Consider the following 18,539-nt stretch of genomic DNA (forward strand, 5'->3'; position numbering starts at 1 on the left):
ACGCGCGTGCTTTGCTTGATTAACAATGATTAGCGTTTCGACGAAAGCACGGAAAGGATCGAGATGCCGGCGACCTCGCAATCAGTCACAACCTTAAGTTCAACTTTTCGTTTCGTCGCATACTAAATACTCTCGTTTACGCCTAATGCCGATTTTCGCGTTTAAATCTAATGAGTGGATCAACTGTCGATATCGAAATTTTATTCGTGAAATTTTATTTCGTAAAACAATTGGAGGTTCAATACGATGGAAAAAGTAAAGCGCTGCATGCTTCGTCTTCGAAATTATATATCAAAGAAGGAAGAAAATCGCATGTACAATTTTTCTAAATTACGCGTGGTAGCTTCGCGCGAACCGACCTGCGGTTTCACAGCGATTTACAATTTAATACAATCGTGGCGAATCGGAGAATAATATAAATTTCCATACACCTGCAGTGCATTCTTAAACAATGCATCTTAATTGCGCATGAATGTCTGTTACGTTTGTCGATACTCTTATTTACTTACTTACCTCCTTGATTATGGTTTCTCGACCAGTCGTTTTGGAAGCGATCGCAGAGTATTTTTCCAAATATTCGGTTCACCGTGAATAAAATACATAGAAGTTTCAGGGAACTTTCGTTTCGTTTAATAATTTACCTATTTAAATTTACTCTTAGCTAATGAAACGAAGAGATGGTAGATGTGCGCGAGTATTGACGGAGCTTATCGTTGTTAACAAATTTCATACGGAAAGAACAGCTCGACAAACTTGGAAAAAGTCCACATGGAGGAACACTGGGTCCAGCTTCCCTACGATCCCTTAAAGATTTCATGCTACTTAAAATTTCACAATCTTATATTTCTCTTTTAGTTTATGACATCCGTTGACAATGTCAAAGAACTAAATAGCAAAATGTAAGCCTCCTAGTTCGTACAATTTTCGAGATATTAAACGTTGATGTTTTTAGTTCTCAGTTTTTGTTGTAACAGATAACACATCCGCTCGCGATTCGATGTCTTAACTCTACCATTGGAACCATCGCGCTCAAAACTATACCTTCAGGCGTTCTTTCTAACAAGAAGATGGCGCATCCGGTAGAATCACTGACTTTACTCAACAATTTTTTGACGATCCTTCCTTCCGTTTAAGATCCATCGAATAAAATTTGACTAGAATCAGTGATTCCACTGTGCTCCGTCCTCGCGAGTAGTTTCATTCTAACTTCTCCGATGTAAGTAGTCGAGGATCGAGTAACGATCAATTAAGAATACCGTGTTTCGGATGTAAACGCTAGTCTCGACCGTATAACACGTTTGCACTGGCACTTGGAAGCGATACGTTCGTGAGAAAGGCACATAGAATTATCTATTTATATCAGACACTTGTATAAGAGATTGCCTGTTTAGTAACGACGTTCTTCTCCCCGTATTTATGAGGAATATTGTCGTTCGCTAGATTCTTCGTCGATTCTTCACTGTCTAGCGAACTATTTTCACTATTGGGCCTGGACAAGGCCTCGTTAACGTCCTGTAGCTGCGCGTTCTCGTAGCTTCTTCTATTTTTCGTGATCACAGACACATTAGGAAGCCGGAGATCCTTCCTGATGTACTCTGGGCTGGAGTTCCACTGTCCTCCCTCGTAGAATCCCGACTCCGGAGAGAGATCCGACGTCGGCGAGATCGGCAACACCGGACCAGGCAATTGGCGACACTTTAAAGAAGAAACGTATTCGTTCGGTGACAGATTAGGGTCCGACAACGACGTGCTGTTATCTTCGGGTATAGCGATCCCCTGCAGACGAGGAGACGTCTGTTTCGAGAACTTCTCCGTCTCGATCGTCAATCTGTCTTCGTTCGAGTTCAGTCTTCCTCTGGTCTCGGGAGTCTCTTTCGATCCTTTCAGGTTCTTCCTCGCAACGTTCAAGCATTCCTTGCTCCCTGTGTGTCGTCTGATGGCAATTAAATTCTCTCTGTTACCCGGTTCCGAGTTTCTGCTGTCCAGAGGCACCAGAAGATACCTCCTGGATCCGCTCAGACTCTTCCTGGACCCGTCCAGGGACCTTCTGTCCTCCTCCAAGCTTCTCAGAATGTTTCTATGATAATGGCTCCTCTTAGAGTTGTTCCACGATTTTCTTTCCTCGTCCAATAACGGATGTCTGATCATACTCCGACGACCACCGACTGGTCTCAAAAGCGGATTCCCTTCGGTCGTTTCCAGTCCCTCGTAGACGATCTCTTGGCTGTTCTTCAGGATCTCCTTGTTCACTGCTTCCGGTAACTGTTGCAGCTCCACCTCGCCCAACACTTGAATGTCGTCGCTATCTAAATCTAGGATTTTGTACTGGCCGTGCTCTCGAGACGGGGCTGGAGGTCCTTGATAGATAGAATTCTTAAAAGCGTTCCGAAAGCCTGCCGTTTCGTCGACGCTGTTCTCGCTCCTGACGCTGTCCACGTACACCAGAGGATGCGTTTGATTGTGACTCGTCGCGATCGCTGGACGATGACCACAGTGGCACTGAGTGTCTGTGCAGGACTCTCCTACGAGATCCTCGTCGACTATCACACCTGGAAAGTAGTCTATTGCTTAGGGGGGAAGAGGTTTTCTTTTTGGAAAATACGCTTTAGCGCTGGTTGTTAGACCAGTGGATGTTACCGATCTCTATAACGATTTTAAGAAACGCTCGGAAGGGTATCTTGGACAACAATGAATTTCGAATTAGTTCTTTGAATGTTAATCGTCCTGGGGGAAATATAGTGGGAAATGCATGCTTGAATTTGGATCTTGAGCTTGTATTGGCTATCTAAATCACCCAACAGTACGATATCTCGTATTTGTAAGTCGATAACCCTTTACCAACTACTTCCCTATTGCATCGTTATCGTGTCGTGAAACGATCTTCGGCAAGAGCACGTCGGGACAACACGAAGGACAGACACAAGCACGAAACAGGCAGATCGAAGTCGAGCTTCTTTAATTCCTTCGTCGCGCTCTCGGAACTCGTCAGCCTCGGAAAGTTCATAGAAAATTTGTCACGGTGGACGCAGATCTGTGGTTCTTTGGTATCTCTTGGAAAAAATAGGATTCTTCTGGTTATCCTCTCTCGCCTTAACATCGAATACAGCGAGAATCTAGTTTGGTATCTGTCTTTTTGCGTTCGTTCCTCGTTTACTTCCTCGCCTGATCTTTCGATATTCGCTTAGACTCCCGGGCAGTCGTCGATCGATGGAATGTCAATGTGAAGTTTCGATGATCCTTGAGGGACAAGGAACTCCGTGGCGTCGGATTGGCTGACGACGTTCGATATCACCGGCACAGATTTCGGCTCGCTAGGAATTTTCCGCAGGCCTCCATCTACGGTATATCCAGCACCAATAGTCAGACATGAACGAAAGCGGTTCGCAGAGCTACGAAATCAAGGCAGCAAGCAAAAGCATTTTCAAGCACAAGGAAGCAGGAACGAGGCGTGCACGAGAGACTAGTCTGATCGATTAGTCCGATTCGCGTGTGTGTTACAATTAGTGCGTGTGGTTAACCTTGCTGTGTCGTTAGTGGTTTGTTTTCTAACGTGTTATTATTCGACATGGTGCTGACGGATGCGCGACGGAAGTTATTAATTGCTCCCGGACATGTCAGTCTGGCAAAACATCGATGTCGTTCAGAATTATTTGATGCACGGTTATACTAATTTCGCTGGCGTTAAACACGCTACGGGGACAGGGTTTCGATGGGCAAAGTATCGAAAGCGGGGGAGAATTAACTAAAAACGTCCCTAACAGGTTGCGTACAATGGCGGACGTATACTTACGAACGCGCGAATAATTCTTTTTATTTAGATACATACTTACGAACACTATAGAAATAAAGTTTAAGTAAAATAAAAGTTACCCTGCATCTTTTAAATACGTACGCCATTACGAAATCACAATGGAAATTTATTTTTATCCTTCCTATACGATAGCGAACAAGCGTTCGTAAGTATACGTGTGTACGCCACCGTAGATTATCGCAGTTGCTAACTAGAGATAATTCCAACTAATTTAGGATCAGATTGGATAACGATCAACTAATCCGCCTCGGATTGCAAGCGTTTTCTATCTTCATTCTGTCAGCGAGTCGCCAAACTAACGCTCTAGCTAGATTCTCGTCGATGCTAAGTCGTCCACTAGTCGCGGTGATAGGTTCGGAAGGCTTACCGTTCCCATGACAAAGTTCCTCCTGCACCTTGTAAAACTCGGCGAGCTCTCTGCCCGAGCACAAAGGCGTATCGACTTGCGTGGTGCTATTGAACAGCGAGTAATCCACCTCGTAACCCTGCCTCTCCTTCGAGTAGGCGACCATCGGTTCGAATCTGTGGCCCCAGAGGATCTCTTGCGGCAGGTAGCTGGATCTGGCCTGGGTGGTTTGCCCGGTGGACTCGATAGTACCTTCGAGGATGGCCACGACCTCGAACCTGTCCGTCAGCATGTCCTCGGCGGACATGTTGTAGAACGGGGACTCTTGGTTGATCTTATGAACGATGGTGGTCGGCCAGATGAAGAAGAGGTTCCCGTCCTGGCCGTCGGTGCCTATAGCCAGTTCCTGTTGGTTCTGCGACAGTATCTCGCCCTCTTTGGTGGTCCTGGACCTGATCAGCTGCGCTCGTACCGCCGCCCCGATGATGTGACTCTTCTTCCTCATGTCGCCCACCCGGAACATGAAGCACAGCTCGCCGTCCCTCTGGCAGACCACGGCGTTCCTCGAGAACAGCAACGTCTGCGTCCTCTGCTTCGGTCTGCTCATTTTCGCGAACACTATGCCGACCATGAACGCCTGGATCATCACGCCGGCTATGCTCTGGATGCACATCACGAATATCGCCTCGGGACACTCTTCGGAGGTCGAACGACTACCGTAACCGATCGTGTGCTGGGTCTCGATACTGAACAGGAAACAGCTAGTGAAGGAGAAGATGTTGTAGATACAGGGCGTCCAGTTGTTCTCGATCTGTGAAGGAGGCAGGTGGCGTTCCTCGAAGTCACCGTGGGTGAAGGCGATCAGCCACCAGATCACCGCGAACCCCAGCCAGGAAAGCACGAAGCTCAGGCTGAAGCAGAGTAACGTCCATCGCCATTGGGTGTCCACCAGAGTCGTGAAGATGTCCTGGAGGAAGCGCAGCGAACGTCTGGAGATCCGGGATTGCAGAACGTTGCAGTCCCCGTTCTTCAATACGGCTCGACGACGCAGCTTGCGCGTTGGACCTGCCCTGTACCGGCTCCTGAAATTTTATATCTTCAGTTGGCAAACGATCGATGTGGTTTCGATAATCTAATTTAGTCGAGTCGTTAAAAATGTTTCTTTGATCTGCTGCTTCGCAAGTTTTTTCTTAAATATGAAACTACCGTCACACATGAAATATTTTATTTTAAAAGTTGTTCCTCCTCCCCCAGATTTTAACACAATAGCTTAACAATCTGCACTTATAAATGATTGGTTTCTTTATTTTTCGTCTTAAAATGACTAACTATAATGATTGGAAGCTTTGGAATGCAAAACTGCAGCGTTATCGAATAGTGTCTCATCGTTTCGCTCGGTTTGGACTTTGGTACGTCAGAAATGTCATAATGCACTGATAGAACTTTCATTTTTTGATTGATAGCGGGCTAATTGAAATCTGTGGTTAATGATCCGTGACACCAGCGCGAATACGTCTAAATAGACGATAACAATCGTCAGATTTATATTATTATCTGTAACGTTGTTGAGATGTGGGAAAGAGAAACATTTGACACTCACTATCTATGTTGTTATTATTATTTGAAAATATCTCCTACACTTCAGAATTTTCATTGTTGTTCCGTTGCCATAAAATGAAATACTTAACTCAAATTGTACCATAATAGAATTTGTCGAGCGATTACTTTCCTCAATGATCGTTTGACGCGATAAACCTTCTTCATTCCGACCACTTATTATAGTGAATGCTTGACCATTCATCGTGATTATTGTCATAGAACTTCACCAGTCACGAAGACGATCACACTTTCATAGCAAGTACAAAGGAACAATGTTAAAAATCACCGATTTATTCTTTTCCTTTTTAGAATTTTCAGATATCGAGTACTAATAAGAACAAGCGCCATTTTCAGAGAAATAAATGAAAATCTTAATTATTTTCCGTACACTTATTCGATATCTGATCAATCTACAATCACGTAAACCTCCTACATTCATGTATGTCTTTTACAATTGCATTGTCGTTACTACGTTTGGTCAAAAACTTATTACCAGAGGTCGTACTGCAATCACTACCAGTTTTCAGTTTATGCAAACTGACGCTAATTATAATTCACACGCGTTCGACGCGAGTAGAGACACCAAAGAGTAATCTGTCAGCGCGTTAATTCTCGTTACATCTTCCGTCGTTCAGAGATGCAATATTTTTTTTTCCTCGCACAATTCGTAAGAATAAATTACGCCTTTGAACGGTCGCGACGCGTGTCGCAAGGAATTGTCACCGAGGCCTTCTCGCGGCTTAACACGACTTCTGTACACGCGTCTTAATGTATTCCAACGAGAGATCAGAGAGAATTTGAATAACAAATTTCAAAGATCGCATTGTTCTTCGAGCGTCGATCGTGTGCTTGTTGCTTCCTTTTTCGTAACAAATCGTTCGCGCCGTGAGAAACGCTGTCAAGATTTCCACGTGCCCGAACAGAACAACGACTTGCAGTAAAAAATCCTTACGATTTACACCGATCAAAACCTCGACAAAGATCTTGCTCGATTCGACGACGAGAGAAAACGTTCCATCCTCTCGGCGAACACAAACGATCATTATCGATCTTTGTTCGAACGTCACGTTCTCCGGAAACAACGAAACGCGAAAAAAATACCTGCCGGGCGATTAATCGCGCCGGACGGGAAGAGTTTTCTGACAGCTTGGTAATTATTTCGAGGAAGATACTCACGATGGATCTCTTCGCATTGTACGTCATCGTTCTTGAACCTTTCCATGACAACCAGAAGCATCTCGAAATCGCGGCAATTTTCCGTCTCATCGACGAGACGATTTCAAACTGACCCAATTCCTTTCGATATCACGTTCATCATGGACCGAGGTGGCATCGATAGAGGATCGCGATAGCTCTGTGAAACGCACTGGTCGCCACGTTCGTTTCTCTTGGCCATAGCCGTCACGATGTCTACGAGCAAAAATGGCTCCGACGACATTAAGAGGATTCAATCAACAGCTTTATCGGCGCACCACTGTTGCCACATGCGTCCGCTGTCAACGTTGCTTTGCTCGCGGCTCGAAGAAACGCGATCAAACGGCGTGAATAACGCCTAATTCAAAGATCGTGTCGATCGGCCAGCGATAAACATCAATCGATACGCGCGACGAATTTCACCGATCCACGAGGAGCACGCGTATCGTAGTTGCGACCGGTTCGATGATCCGGCTGAGACTCCTCGGGCTCGCCTTCCTTTTGTACGGCAAAAAGGAAGTCGCCATTTTGACTTGGAACGATAACCGAGCAACTGTTATCTACCAATTTATTTATTGTCACGCGTGTATCAACCGGCGAGCCGTCGACACCCTGCGAACTATGTGATTTTATTATCGATCGCGGCCACGCAACGATCGTCGAAACGATTTACTTTTTCGCGTTACGATCGGGTCGTTTTCGTTCGAATATCTACGCACAAAGTCATATTGTACGCGATTTTGCACGATCTCGACAAACAGTTGGTCAAGATATCCATCGGTTTTGAGTTTCCCCGTTATCAGACAGTCATTGATAAGGATAGTTCGTAATAGAAGTTTTGACAAAGTATATCTATAGAGCACGGTGGACGAAATTTCTATAGGAATATCCTGATTTACTGCTGGAACGATTATTGCAGTATCGTTGGCGTGAATCAGTGCATGTAAACAAACTGGCTCACTTTTTAAATAGAAACATTAAAAGCCCAAGTTTGATATAATAGAAATATGTTTTCCTCTGCTTTTTGCTTCGTCGTGTAACACAAGAAAATTGTATAATATTCACGTAGTAATATTGCAAATGATTCCACTTGGATCAAAATTGCGATGAAAAAGGATTCGATGCGATGATTTGAAAGAGGAAATTAAAATAGACGGAAACTACGATGCAGGTTTCTCTATTTGAGAAATAGCAAACAAGATTAATAGATCTAGTATCTGCTTGCATACATCACTTTTTGTAATTATGTGACAAATATGGCAAAAACCACTATATAGGTGGCAATACGAAGTAACGAATAGTAATACAATTCCTAGTGAAGTAAAGTTTCGCAATTGCTTGAATCTGCATAACACGTACGACAAATATTACATAAAATTACATGGTTAAAATGGATTAATAATTAATGAAAAATTGTATGGTAATGGACGAAGAATGGAGAAACTTTTATGGGGGGGGGGGGGGGGGGGGTTTAGTAAAAGGGATATTTTTACCTCTAAAATTATTTTCTAGCACCAATGAAATATAGTAACGTGATTATATATTCTTTACATTTGTAAGACTTCAGAGGTTTTGCAATTTGTCAGTTGCTAAATCTTTCTTGCGAATTCTCTACGCTAAACTTTAAATCAAACATTAAATATACGAAACAACGAAACGTCCAATTCCTTCTTCTCAAGGTATCGTTGATTAGATAGATGAAAAAGAATTCAATTGTTTCGATTTTTCTATGAGCAACCACTTTATCGATAACAATAATAAAATTTAATAAAATACTATAAATTGAAGTTATCGATGAATATTTGTTCTTTATGTGTGTCGTTACTTCCATTCTTCACTATCCAATTAAATTAATTACTCTTCTTACAATTATCTTAATGTTTCCTATCTTTACAAAAATGCCCTTTCGTAAGACGGTTCACATTTATAAATCATGATGTTTCACTTTTACGTATTACAGATTATTAACATAATAAATGTACGTGTTGTTTTGGTCACAGTGTATGACAACATGAAATTTTATTGCCGATGACCCGAACAAAAATATTGATAACGTTTTAAATATACTGTTTGTTTTAGTCGCAATGTCTGACAACGTTATCAGCGAACGTTTGGCCGTGCAACCAAACAATTTACCTTTTTCTCGTAGTTCTCACGAGAATTGAAAATTCGTTTCTGTCCAGCGAGGAAAACTATTTGGAAGGACGCGTAAGGGTGACCGATCGAGAATTAATCGTTCATCGAATCAACATGTTCGTCATAAATAAGAGAACGAAGGCAGGAGCAGATCCAAACGAATGTCAATCCATTCGACGGACGCGCAAAGAACATTAATTTCCAGCATTAATGAATAATGATTAATTCCACAATTCCATTTATTAGCGAGGAAGTTACTGCGCAATTCCTATCGATAAATAATTGCTGAAATACCATTTACCTGCTTCTGAACGACGCATTCGGACTCTTCGATAGTTGAACGATTATGGGAGTCGTGGGTGACGCGGGTGGCAATAGAGTTTGCTTGTCCCCGCGATCCAACGATGGTGACTTTAGAACCGGGCTCTTCGGAGTATCGGCGTCCATCTTGTTCCTATCCTTTAAGTACAATTCGATCGCGAGTATTTAATTGTCTTTTACTCGATTCGTACTTTTCGATTCATCTTCGATTTGTAACTCGAAAGTTCTTTTTAGCTGCTGTTTTCATTTTCTAGTGCTCGATCCAACGTTTGGCACATTACTCGCCGATTTGTATCATCGTAGCCTCAATTTCTCGTTTCATCTAGTAAAATCCTCTTTCTTTAACAATCTGGTGCGTTCGATCGATACCGCGAGAAATATTCGACGAATTTAAAGATCCTCGGCGAACTTTCTCCCTAATTAAATGCCGATAATTCTAATAAGATCCAACATCGATAGGAGTCTTTATCTTCCTCCTTTGGTAATCATAATCGTTGCAGAAGTGGGCTACTCGATGCGAATTACCAAAACGTTGAAACTCGGTAGCGAGCAGCGAGACGTCGTTATTCCACCGTCATTAATTATCACACTTCACCGGGTCTTTCGCTTATCGTAATCGATCTTTCACACGCTTATCGCGACGATCGTGGTCCCGTCGAAAAAGCAATACATTTTTATCGACGATCTTTCTCCTTGATGATTCTCTTCGAACGCCGACGATTTAATTTTGCCGCATCTGCGAAGGCAACTGAGCAAACTTACCCAGAAGGATCCAACGCACTTGGATCATCGATCGATTCGTCTTTAAAAGAAAAAAAAAAGAAAAAACTCGCGGTAGCACTGATCGATCGTTTCTCGGTGATTCGAATTTCTTCGAGATTTCGCCGAGAAATCAAAGACGAAATCTTCGATATCTCGTGATCCTCGCGAAGATGTTAGGCGCCTTCGAGGTTGGCTAAACAACTGATCGTGGATGGCAAAACGGGAGCTGTCGAGTTTGCTAGTAGAGGATCTACTGGTCACCGAGCAATGAAGACGTCTTATATGTACGAGCCAATACCTGACCAGTGGTCTCCACTTATCAGTTACTAACAATAACGTTTGCTCTTTTCATTTGCGAGAAAATGGGCTCGTTGCGTCACGCGGAACGCTGCGAGGGAGAGACCGTGTCCTCTGTCAGGGATTCATATCTTGGAATTTCTCCTCCAAGACATCGAACATCCTAATGTCCTGATCCATCGTCCTTTCTCTCCTAAGTTTATTTTTTTATTTAAAACGCGTGCCAAAAATATTACCGTTTTGGTTCGCGTTTCGAGGTTCGTTTTCCAAAGGATATTTTCCCGGTCAATCCTTCGATGTATTTTGCGCGTAACGCTTCGCGTTTCCTCGCGACTCGATTCGCCATATTATTTTTGTTTCGTCCGACGTATCTTCGCTGTCGCTCAACGCCATATAAGCGATCGCGAAACTCATTTCCTCTATCTTTATTACAGCGATCTGCGAACGATTAGCGCGTCCAATGCGAACTTGGCGTGCTCTCTTTGCTCGATGATTAAAAGACTTACTCACGGAAAGAGAATTCAGTGTTGCGTTCTGTCCTTGTTTCTTCGCGAAACAAGCGCATTGTCGAAGCGTCTCTTATCGCGAGACACGTTATATAAAAATGTAGTTTTATGGTTTCAGCATCTGGTCGAAACTTTTCACTAAGACTTTGTAAACTTTGCTTACCCCGGAGGATCGAGACTCGATATTTCAATACCACGAATTTTACGACTCGACAGGCGTATTTTGCAAATTAAATATTGAATAAACGGAACGAATGGGTATTGAATTAATATCGTTATTTAATTTTCTTGCAAAAATCTAAGTAGAGCGAGAAGAGCAAGACACACACTCTAATAAACACTGTTTTTTATTTTTTTTGTACACTCTGGTATATCGATGTTATTTTAGTTTTCGCGTTCGTTGACGAACTTCAGCGGACCCGGCGATGTACCATCGACTTCGTTTGACTGACTGAAAGCCGGTGGCATTTCTTATCAACGACAAGCCATCTCCTTATCGGTACAGTACTTCGCGAACCTGCGTGAAATCGCTGATTGCACGCAAACGTGCACATTTCGCCAGTCGATGAAAGCGGATCCTCCGCTCGCGAAAGCAAAAGTTCAAGTAAAACGACCAATGTGGTCGACATCGAAGGTTTTATTCGAATCCACGATGGTCGTTCAAACATCAAATTAGAATAGTAAACAGGGAATCGACGAAGCACACTTACCGAAGTGTTAAAACGACGAATGTCTTACTGCTTCGTATCTTGTTTGCGATCAAACGATCGAAGTTACTCGCTAAATATTCTATTCTATAATAGAAACTTTTACTTTTATTCAACGAGTAACGAATAAACACTTGTTTTCGTCTATAATGAATGTTGCGTGACTTAAACGACAAATAGTTCAGTAAAAATTTTAATCGAGTTTGTGATTCATAATCGTATATAATTATTTTACGAAATACATTTGGTGGTTGATCGAGTGAAGAATACTTGGAAACTTTTACGCAAATAAAAGTTGGCGGATCGAAAATTATTATCAAAAATTAATTTAATTCTTTGTGAAAGATCTAAGAGAAAATATTTCTGAAACGTTTACAGTAAAGTACCTTCTAACGTGTTATAAAGTGACAGTTTGGTTGACTCGTAACAGAAATTCCCACGATTTCAGCCCTTCGATTCCGCGACAAGTGCCAATTTCGTTACTCCGGTTATTTTTTCACACCCAATTCATCCGTCCCTTTTCGAGCGGCTAACTCGATCCATTGTCAACGAATTGGAGCTTCCTTGAAAACGTTCAGGATTCATCGTGGAAAGAAATTCGAGCCGGAAGGGCTCGATCAACACCGGTAAAACGCTGAATCGCATTAGCCGCCAGTAATTTATTCCATGCGCATTATAATGGCGCTATTCCATAGTGGAAGAGATATCATGTGTGTCGTTCGTAGGCGTCAATTGAGAACGGTACTAATTTTAAAGAACGGGAGCTCGAAAACTCGACGATCTCGTGTTTGTATAGCCAGTCGCGAATTATCCTTTCACGAAATTATTTCAAATAATCGTTCAATTTAATCAACTAACAGTAAAAAAACATACCTAAATATTACTAATTCATTTCTACATCTAATCCTTCGCGCTCCATATTTTTCTCATGATTATTAAACAAACTTTGAAACGATTATTTATACATTTGTTTCCTTATTTAGTCTCGTGGAATATACAAAGTTTATCTCGAATTCGGTCCTGACATCACCAAAATGAATCAAATTCTTTTAGCTTTACTAATTTTGTCATAATTTTATAAATTTTATTATTTAAACTGATTTACAAAGGACGTATTCTACCTCTTTGAATAACACCAACCAGCTGTCTCGTTTCTCGCGACGTCGACAAGCGTTCGATCTGTTTCGAGGCGAGACGATCCTCGTTCTCCCGCCGGAAGTGGAGTTCACTTTTCCTCGACCGGACATAACGAGACACTTCCGAATTTCGGTGTCACTTTCGAGATGCTCTTTCGCCGCGGATTAAACGCGTTAATATCGTCGGGTGCAAAAGCTCACTGTCGTGTCTTATTGCGACTGCGATGCCGTCGGCTTCGATAACGAGCTTTTAATTAAACTAACGAGATCGGACGAGTCGCGAGGTTGAGGCGCACGAAGATTTTTCATTTTGACGCGGCTGAACGTGCAAAAGTTTAAAATTGTCGATTCAGCCTGAAAATTCGGCGCTCTCAAATATATTTATACGTTTTATTAATAATACTGCGTTAATTTTGCCAGTGATTGCCGAAATAATGTTAGATTTCTCAGTGTTTTATAATTTAAAAATAACAAGTTTTCGAAAATACTGTAAGATGTGATTTTCTAAAATTTCGAAACAAAAATATATGAATTTTAAAAAAAATGTAAAAAAGCTTTTGATACTGTTACCATGGTCATTCTTGTTAACGAAGAATATTGCATTAAGCAATAATTTTATTACCGACAACGCGATAATGTTACGAGATTAAATAACTTTGGCACAGGATACTGAACTTATATTTCTCACGACAGCTTCTACAATAACGTCACGAATAACTTAAGCGTATCTGTTGCATGTTTAATCCCCGCAAATAAATACGACAGATTAGACATGCAGCTGATAATTGGATTTACATACGTAATTTGTGACGATACGGTACAGGTTTTTCAAATTTTGCTCGTGTGGCTTGGTGAATATTTTTTCAAATTATAAAAACGAAAATACTCGGTAATTCAGTGGCACACGTACTTGGTATCCACAGCATCTCCAATGACATTATTAAAAAAACGTAAGCTTCGAGCCACCATGGCTAGTCAATGTGTTAATAACGTACACCGTAAATGTAATAATTAAATTATGTACGATAATGCTCGAATAATTATTATCTTCTATTAAAATGATATCAAAGCGAATCTTTCAAATTGGTAACGTTGAAATATTCTAAATGCTATGGAAATTGTATCGTCGAATTTCATAAAGGAAGCTGTGATTTTTCTTTTTTTTGAGTCTCGTAAATAGAATTCAGGTCAGTGTCAGACTTTGAGGCTCGTTATTAAAAGAGTTGCGTTCGAGCGGAAGGATTCGCGAGAGAATCGCGAAGATCTGCGCGGTGTCGTATTTCGTCCAGGAAGCGCGAAATCTGATACACCCCGAGCTTCCGCGATTAACGCCAGTTGCACGGATTAATCTGCCACCGGCGACCTTTCGAGTTGAACAAGCTAGACCAGTGAATCGCGTAACATTTTCGATCGTTATCGACCGTAAGGTTGACGATAATAGGAACCACGAAAGACGAGGAGTTAAATAATTTGCACAATTTTAATTATTCTCAGTTGAAAAAATTAATCTGTACGCGTAAAATGGTAACGAATGTGTGTTTTAAAAATCATACGAAAAGGTCTTGCGATTTTTCTGTAAAAAATTCCTGAAAAAGACTTAGAAATTTACTTTCGAGGCCAGAACGTCTCTTTAAGATACAAGATGACGGCTAACCTCGTACAAAGTCGGTCGATTCATTTGTAAATTTTGCAAATACGTTACGCGTACCGCATGTATAACGCGTCTCGTGCCTCTGATAAATGACGACGGTACGTTTGCTAAATATGAATTACAGATAAAGGGTAAACAGACCAGTGTAAATATAATGGATAGGGTCTCCGTTAATCGGACGGCCTCGCGACGTCTGAGAAATATATTGCATCGCTTGAACGTTTATGGAACGTTGTCCGATAAATTGCACCTGTCTCGTATTAAAAGCAACGTCTGTAAATGTCGGGGATGGATAATAATTATAAAAACGATGTCTGTAGCTCTTGTGTACGAGTGGAATTGTTACAACGATAGACTGCAGGAGAGAGAATCTAGATAAAGGAGAAAGTTTTCTTGCTCGTCGAAGATGATGAGATTTTTCTAGAACCTCTGTTACGCGAATTAATTAGAAGACAATACTCAATTTGAGTTGATAGGAATCGAAAGATTTAGATTGTGTTTCTTTTGGTCTCGCGATAATTCTAATTCAACCATTGTCTGTGACACATTTTTTATTTACCAGAGGGCAATATTTTCATGTTTGAAAGTGAGATTGAAAGATTATACACGGTGAGTTTTTTCTGTCCGCGATACGTCGTCGAAATCACCAGCCATTGATATTTGCCTGTGTGTTTAGAGTCGTAAACAGCACCTGGCGCCAGAAGATGTCGACAATGAATCCCTCAAACAAAACGTAACCGTTTACAGCTGAGAATGATCTACGCTTTCCGCGACACGCTGCCTTGAAACGGGATGCGTGATTCTTACGATGCACACTGTTTTGTTTGGTAATTGGCGCGTGGTTATATCGAGATTGCTTGAACAGCTAATAATAAACTGAACACTATTTCTACATTTTTCATAACACAATAATATTAACTTCAATTATTTTTAATTTGATCTTTGGTAAATTTTCCTGTACCTTCTATTGCTTGTATTAGAGGAATATTCGCAAAACCACGCCCTTTCATCGTGCATGGTACGCTTTCTTCGTTTCCATTTGGCGAATAAAGTCGACAAATTACTAAACAAAAATGAAAAATAAAATAAAAACACCCGATTCCTTATCTATCGACGAATACTCATTAAAATTGATGTGTTACGCACCATGTGGTCCCCTTGCGAGTTAAGGCTAATAGAATCGACTCGTGCGAGTCAATGGGTCGCTCATACTACCACAGACGAGATATACGACTAGATCTAGCATACAATGTGTTTTTTCGGCCCATTTTTCTGGGGTTTTTCTCACTTTCAAAGGTTAAAGCACAACTTTTCGAACATTCTTAGAATATCTAAATATTCTTCAACAAAATACGCGTACTTTGCATTTCGAAACATCAAAATCCACCAATCTGTTCGGGAGGTATGATTTTTTAAACATAGACATGAAATTTTAGGGGAATCATTTACGGTCAGACATTATATTTTCGGTAATGAATTTTTTCCTCGAAAGTGCGTAGGAATTCTGGGGTATGTCTATTGACCAAAAATTATTGCAATTGACCCCTGCAACTAAATATAATTTTTTTAATATGATTTGAAATTTTTTAATTTCGTCTAAAAATTTCAGTACATACTCGAATTTTTTTCTCGAAAATGAGTAGGATTTCAGGGGTATGTCTATTCAACAAAAATGATTATAATTGACCCCCGCAACTGAAAATAATTTTTTCAGAACGATTTGAAATATTTTAGTTTTGTCAAAAAATTTCACACCTACTCGAATTTTTTTCTCGAAAGTGAGTGAGATTTTGGGAGTATGTCTATTCACCAAAAATGATTATAATTGACCCCTACAGCCTAAAATAATTTTTTTAGAACGATTCAAAACTTTTCAATTTCGCCGAAAAATTTAGTCACCTACCCCCTGTCGATTTTCCTTAAAGATTAGTTTTTGATTTTTAGTAATTTTGTTTGACGCCCTATAGGAAAGTTGTCTAATACTTTTTTGTAGATACCCATGAGTTTTACTTTAGAAAAAAGTTTCGTTGTAATATATTTACTATTGCAGGAGTTATGGCTGTTTGAAAATTGGACCATTTTTATGGGGTTTTTCTCATTTTGCGGGATCAAGGACCAATTTTTCGAATATTTTTGCGATTTGTACACATTCTCCACTAAAATACGCGTCGTTTGCCTTTTTAAACATTAAAATCGTCCAATCCGTTCAGGAGTTATGACATTTTAAAGATTCGCATGAAATTTCAGGGAAGCATTTCTTACCTGACATTACATTTTCGATAAAGAATTTTTTTCTCGAAAGTGCGTAGGATTTCTGGGGTATGTCTATTGACCAAAAATGCTTGCAATTAACTCCTGCAACTAAATATAATTTTTTTAATATGATTTGAAATTTTTTAATTACGTCTAAAAATTTCAGTACCTACTCGAATTTTTTTCTCGAAAATAGGTAGGATTTCAGGGGTATGTCTATTGACCAAAAATGATTGTAATTGATCCCTGCAACCAAGAATAATTTTTTCAGAACGATTTGATATATTTTTTTTTCGCCGAAAAATTTAGGCACCTACCCGCTGTCGATTTTTCTTAAAAATTAGGTTTTGATTTTTAGTAATTTTGTTTGACGCCCTACAGAAAAGTTGTCTAATACTTTTTTGTAGGTACCCATAAGTTCTACTTCAGACAAAAGTTTCGTTGTAATATATTTACTATTGCAGGAGTTATGGCTGTTTGAAAATTGGACCATTTTTATGGGGTTTTTCTCATTTTTCGGTGGCAAAAATCAACTTTTAGAATATTTTTGCAATTTCTACATATCCTCCATCAAAATACGCGTAGTTTGCTTTTTTAAACATTAAAATCGTCCAATCCGTTCAGGAGTTATGACATTTTAAAGATTCGCATGAAATTTCAGGGAAGCATTTCTGGCCTCACATTACATTTTCGATAAAGAATTTTTTTCTCGAAAGTGCGTAGGATTTCAGGAGTATATGTAATGACCAAAAATGCTTGCAATTAACCCCTGCAACTAAATATAATTTTTTCAGAATGATTTGAAATTTTTTATTTTTGCCGAAAAATTTCAGCACTTATCCTCAATTTTTCTTAAAAATTCGTTTTTGATATATAATAAATTTGACTGACGCTCTACGAAAATGTTGTTTAATACTTTTTGGTAGGTATCCATGAGCTCTACTACATAAATAAATTTCAATGAAACACATTCGCTATCTGTACGAAACATTAGAATCAATTACTTCTTCCTCGACTCCTCAAAACTATACGAAGTGTTCGATCGTAGAAGTCCAATAAAGTGGAAAGAAACTCACCTGGTGGAATCTTGTCGTCCGACGCCACCGATGCTACTGCTTTGGGTGCTGACCCTAACGAGGGTCACGTTTCTCGGTAGGCTGGACAAGGTACCAGTGTTTCTCTGCCCGAGCAAGGGTGAGTCGGCTCCGATCGGGTTCTCCGGGGCCATTCGTTGACCTTGAACCTCTGTATCCTTTTCTTCCTCCTCCTCGATGGTGCCCGGAAGACGAAAGAGCTTCTGCGGCTCCTCCATGTCGCTTTGATCCTTTTTACTTTTCGTACGAATCCATCAGGCTCGGGTTCTCCAACTGGTCGATTCTCTTCTGTCTCTTAACTTCGCTCGCCGACGTCTGTCGTCAATGTCTTAAATACTCGTTCATCACGTATCCTTCCTCTTCGTCGTTGTTCCGGAAGCGTTCCTCTCAGTCACTCTTGGTCGCGAATCAAGAAAGGGTTCCCCAGCTTTCTAGCTTCGAGGATGAATGAAATCGGATGTCATCGGACGATGATGACTCACGGCTGTTGGCCACGAAGAGCAAACTTCTCTTTTCTGCCATCGTTTCTTCGTTTCCTCTCACTTTCCTCCGGCATTCGCACCGCCCTTCCGTTCTTGGAATCCCATCGTTCCTACGACCGATCGATTGTCACATTTAGTCGACACTTGTTGCGATTTTTTTTTCTTTTTTTTTTTTGTTACGTTAGAAACGATTATACGACAAATATTAATATTTGTCTTTCCAGTTTCTGCGTCCGCTTGGGAT

At 40.7% G+C, this 18,539-nt stretch overlaps 3 protein-coding genes across 11 annotated transcripts in view; 1 reads left to right on the plus strand and 2 right to left on the minus strand.

Annotated features, from left to right (window-relative positions):
* The window catches only part of Mwh (multiple wing hairs), a 148,729-nt gene that overhangs the window by 11,878 nt on the left and 118,312 nt on the right, over positions 1–18,539 (plus strand). The gene's annotated exons all lie outside the window — the stretch shown is intronic.
* LOC143343296 (uncharacterized) lies at positions 823–18,224 on the minus strand. 3 transcript variants are annotated; one of them, XM_076768055.1, is made up of 3 exons: positions 17,796–18,224; positions 4,179–5,239; positions 823–2,549 (listed from the first exon to the last, which is right to left on the minus strand). In XM_076768055.1, the coding sequence occupies exons 1-3, from the start codon at positions 18,029–18,031 to the stop codon at positions 1,360–1,362; spliced, it is 2,487 nt and encodes an 828-aa protein (XP_076624170.1). In that variant the 5' UTR covers positions 18,032–18,224; the 3' UTR covers positions 823–1,359. The 3 variants fall into 3 exon arrangements, with proteins under 3 accessions (XP_076624170.1, XP_076624171.1, XP_076624172.1); XM_076768056.1 differs by lacking the exon at positions 17,796–18,224 and adding an exon at positions 9,388–11,055; XM_076768057.1 differs by lacking the exon at positions 17,796–18,224 and adding an exon at positions 6,933–7,500.
* The window catches only part of LOC143343297 (ATP-sensitive inward rectifier potassium channel 12), a 31,345-nt gene continuing 31,072 nt past the window's right edge, over positions 18,267–18,539 (minus strand). For 6 of the 7 annotated variants that reach the window (XM_076768058.1, XM_076768061.1, XM_076768060.1 and 3 more), the window contains one exon: positions 18,267–18,405. The gene's annotated coding sequence lies outside the window, so the exon portion shown is untranslated. The remainder of the gene's footprint in view (positions 18,406–18,539) is intronic. The other variant, XR_013079944.1, reaches the window with a different exon arrangement.

This window comes from Colletes latitarsis, chromosome 7, assembly GCF_051014445.1.
Source record: "Colletes latitarsis isolate SP2378_abdomen chromosome 7, iyColLati1, whole genome shotgun sequence".
NCBI lineage: Eukaryota > Metazoa > Arthropoda > Insecta > Hymenoptera > Colletidae > Colletes > Colletes latitarsis.

Coding starts and splice junctions, on each gene's coding strand:
- LOC143343296 (XM_076768055.1), bottom strand. CDS start 18,031: ATGGAGGAGCCGCAGAAGCTCTTTCGTCTTCCGGGCACCATCGAGGAG. Junction 5,240..17,795: donor GGACGACAAGATTCCACCAG/GTGAGTTTCTTT, acceptor ATAAAATTTCAG/GAGCCGGTACAGGGCAGGTC. Junction 2,550..4,178: donor GGAACTTTGTCATGGGAACG/GTAAGCCTTCCG, acceptor ACTACTTTCCAG/GTGTGATAGTCGACGAGGAT.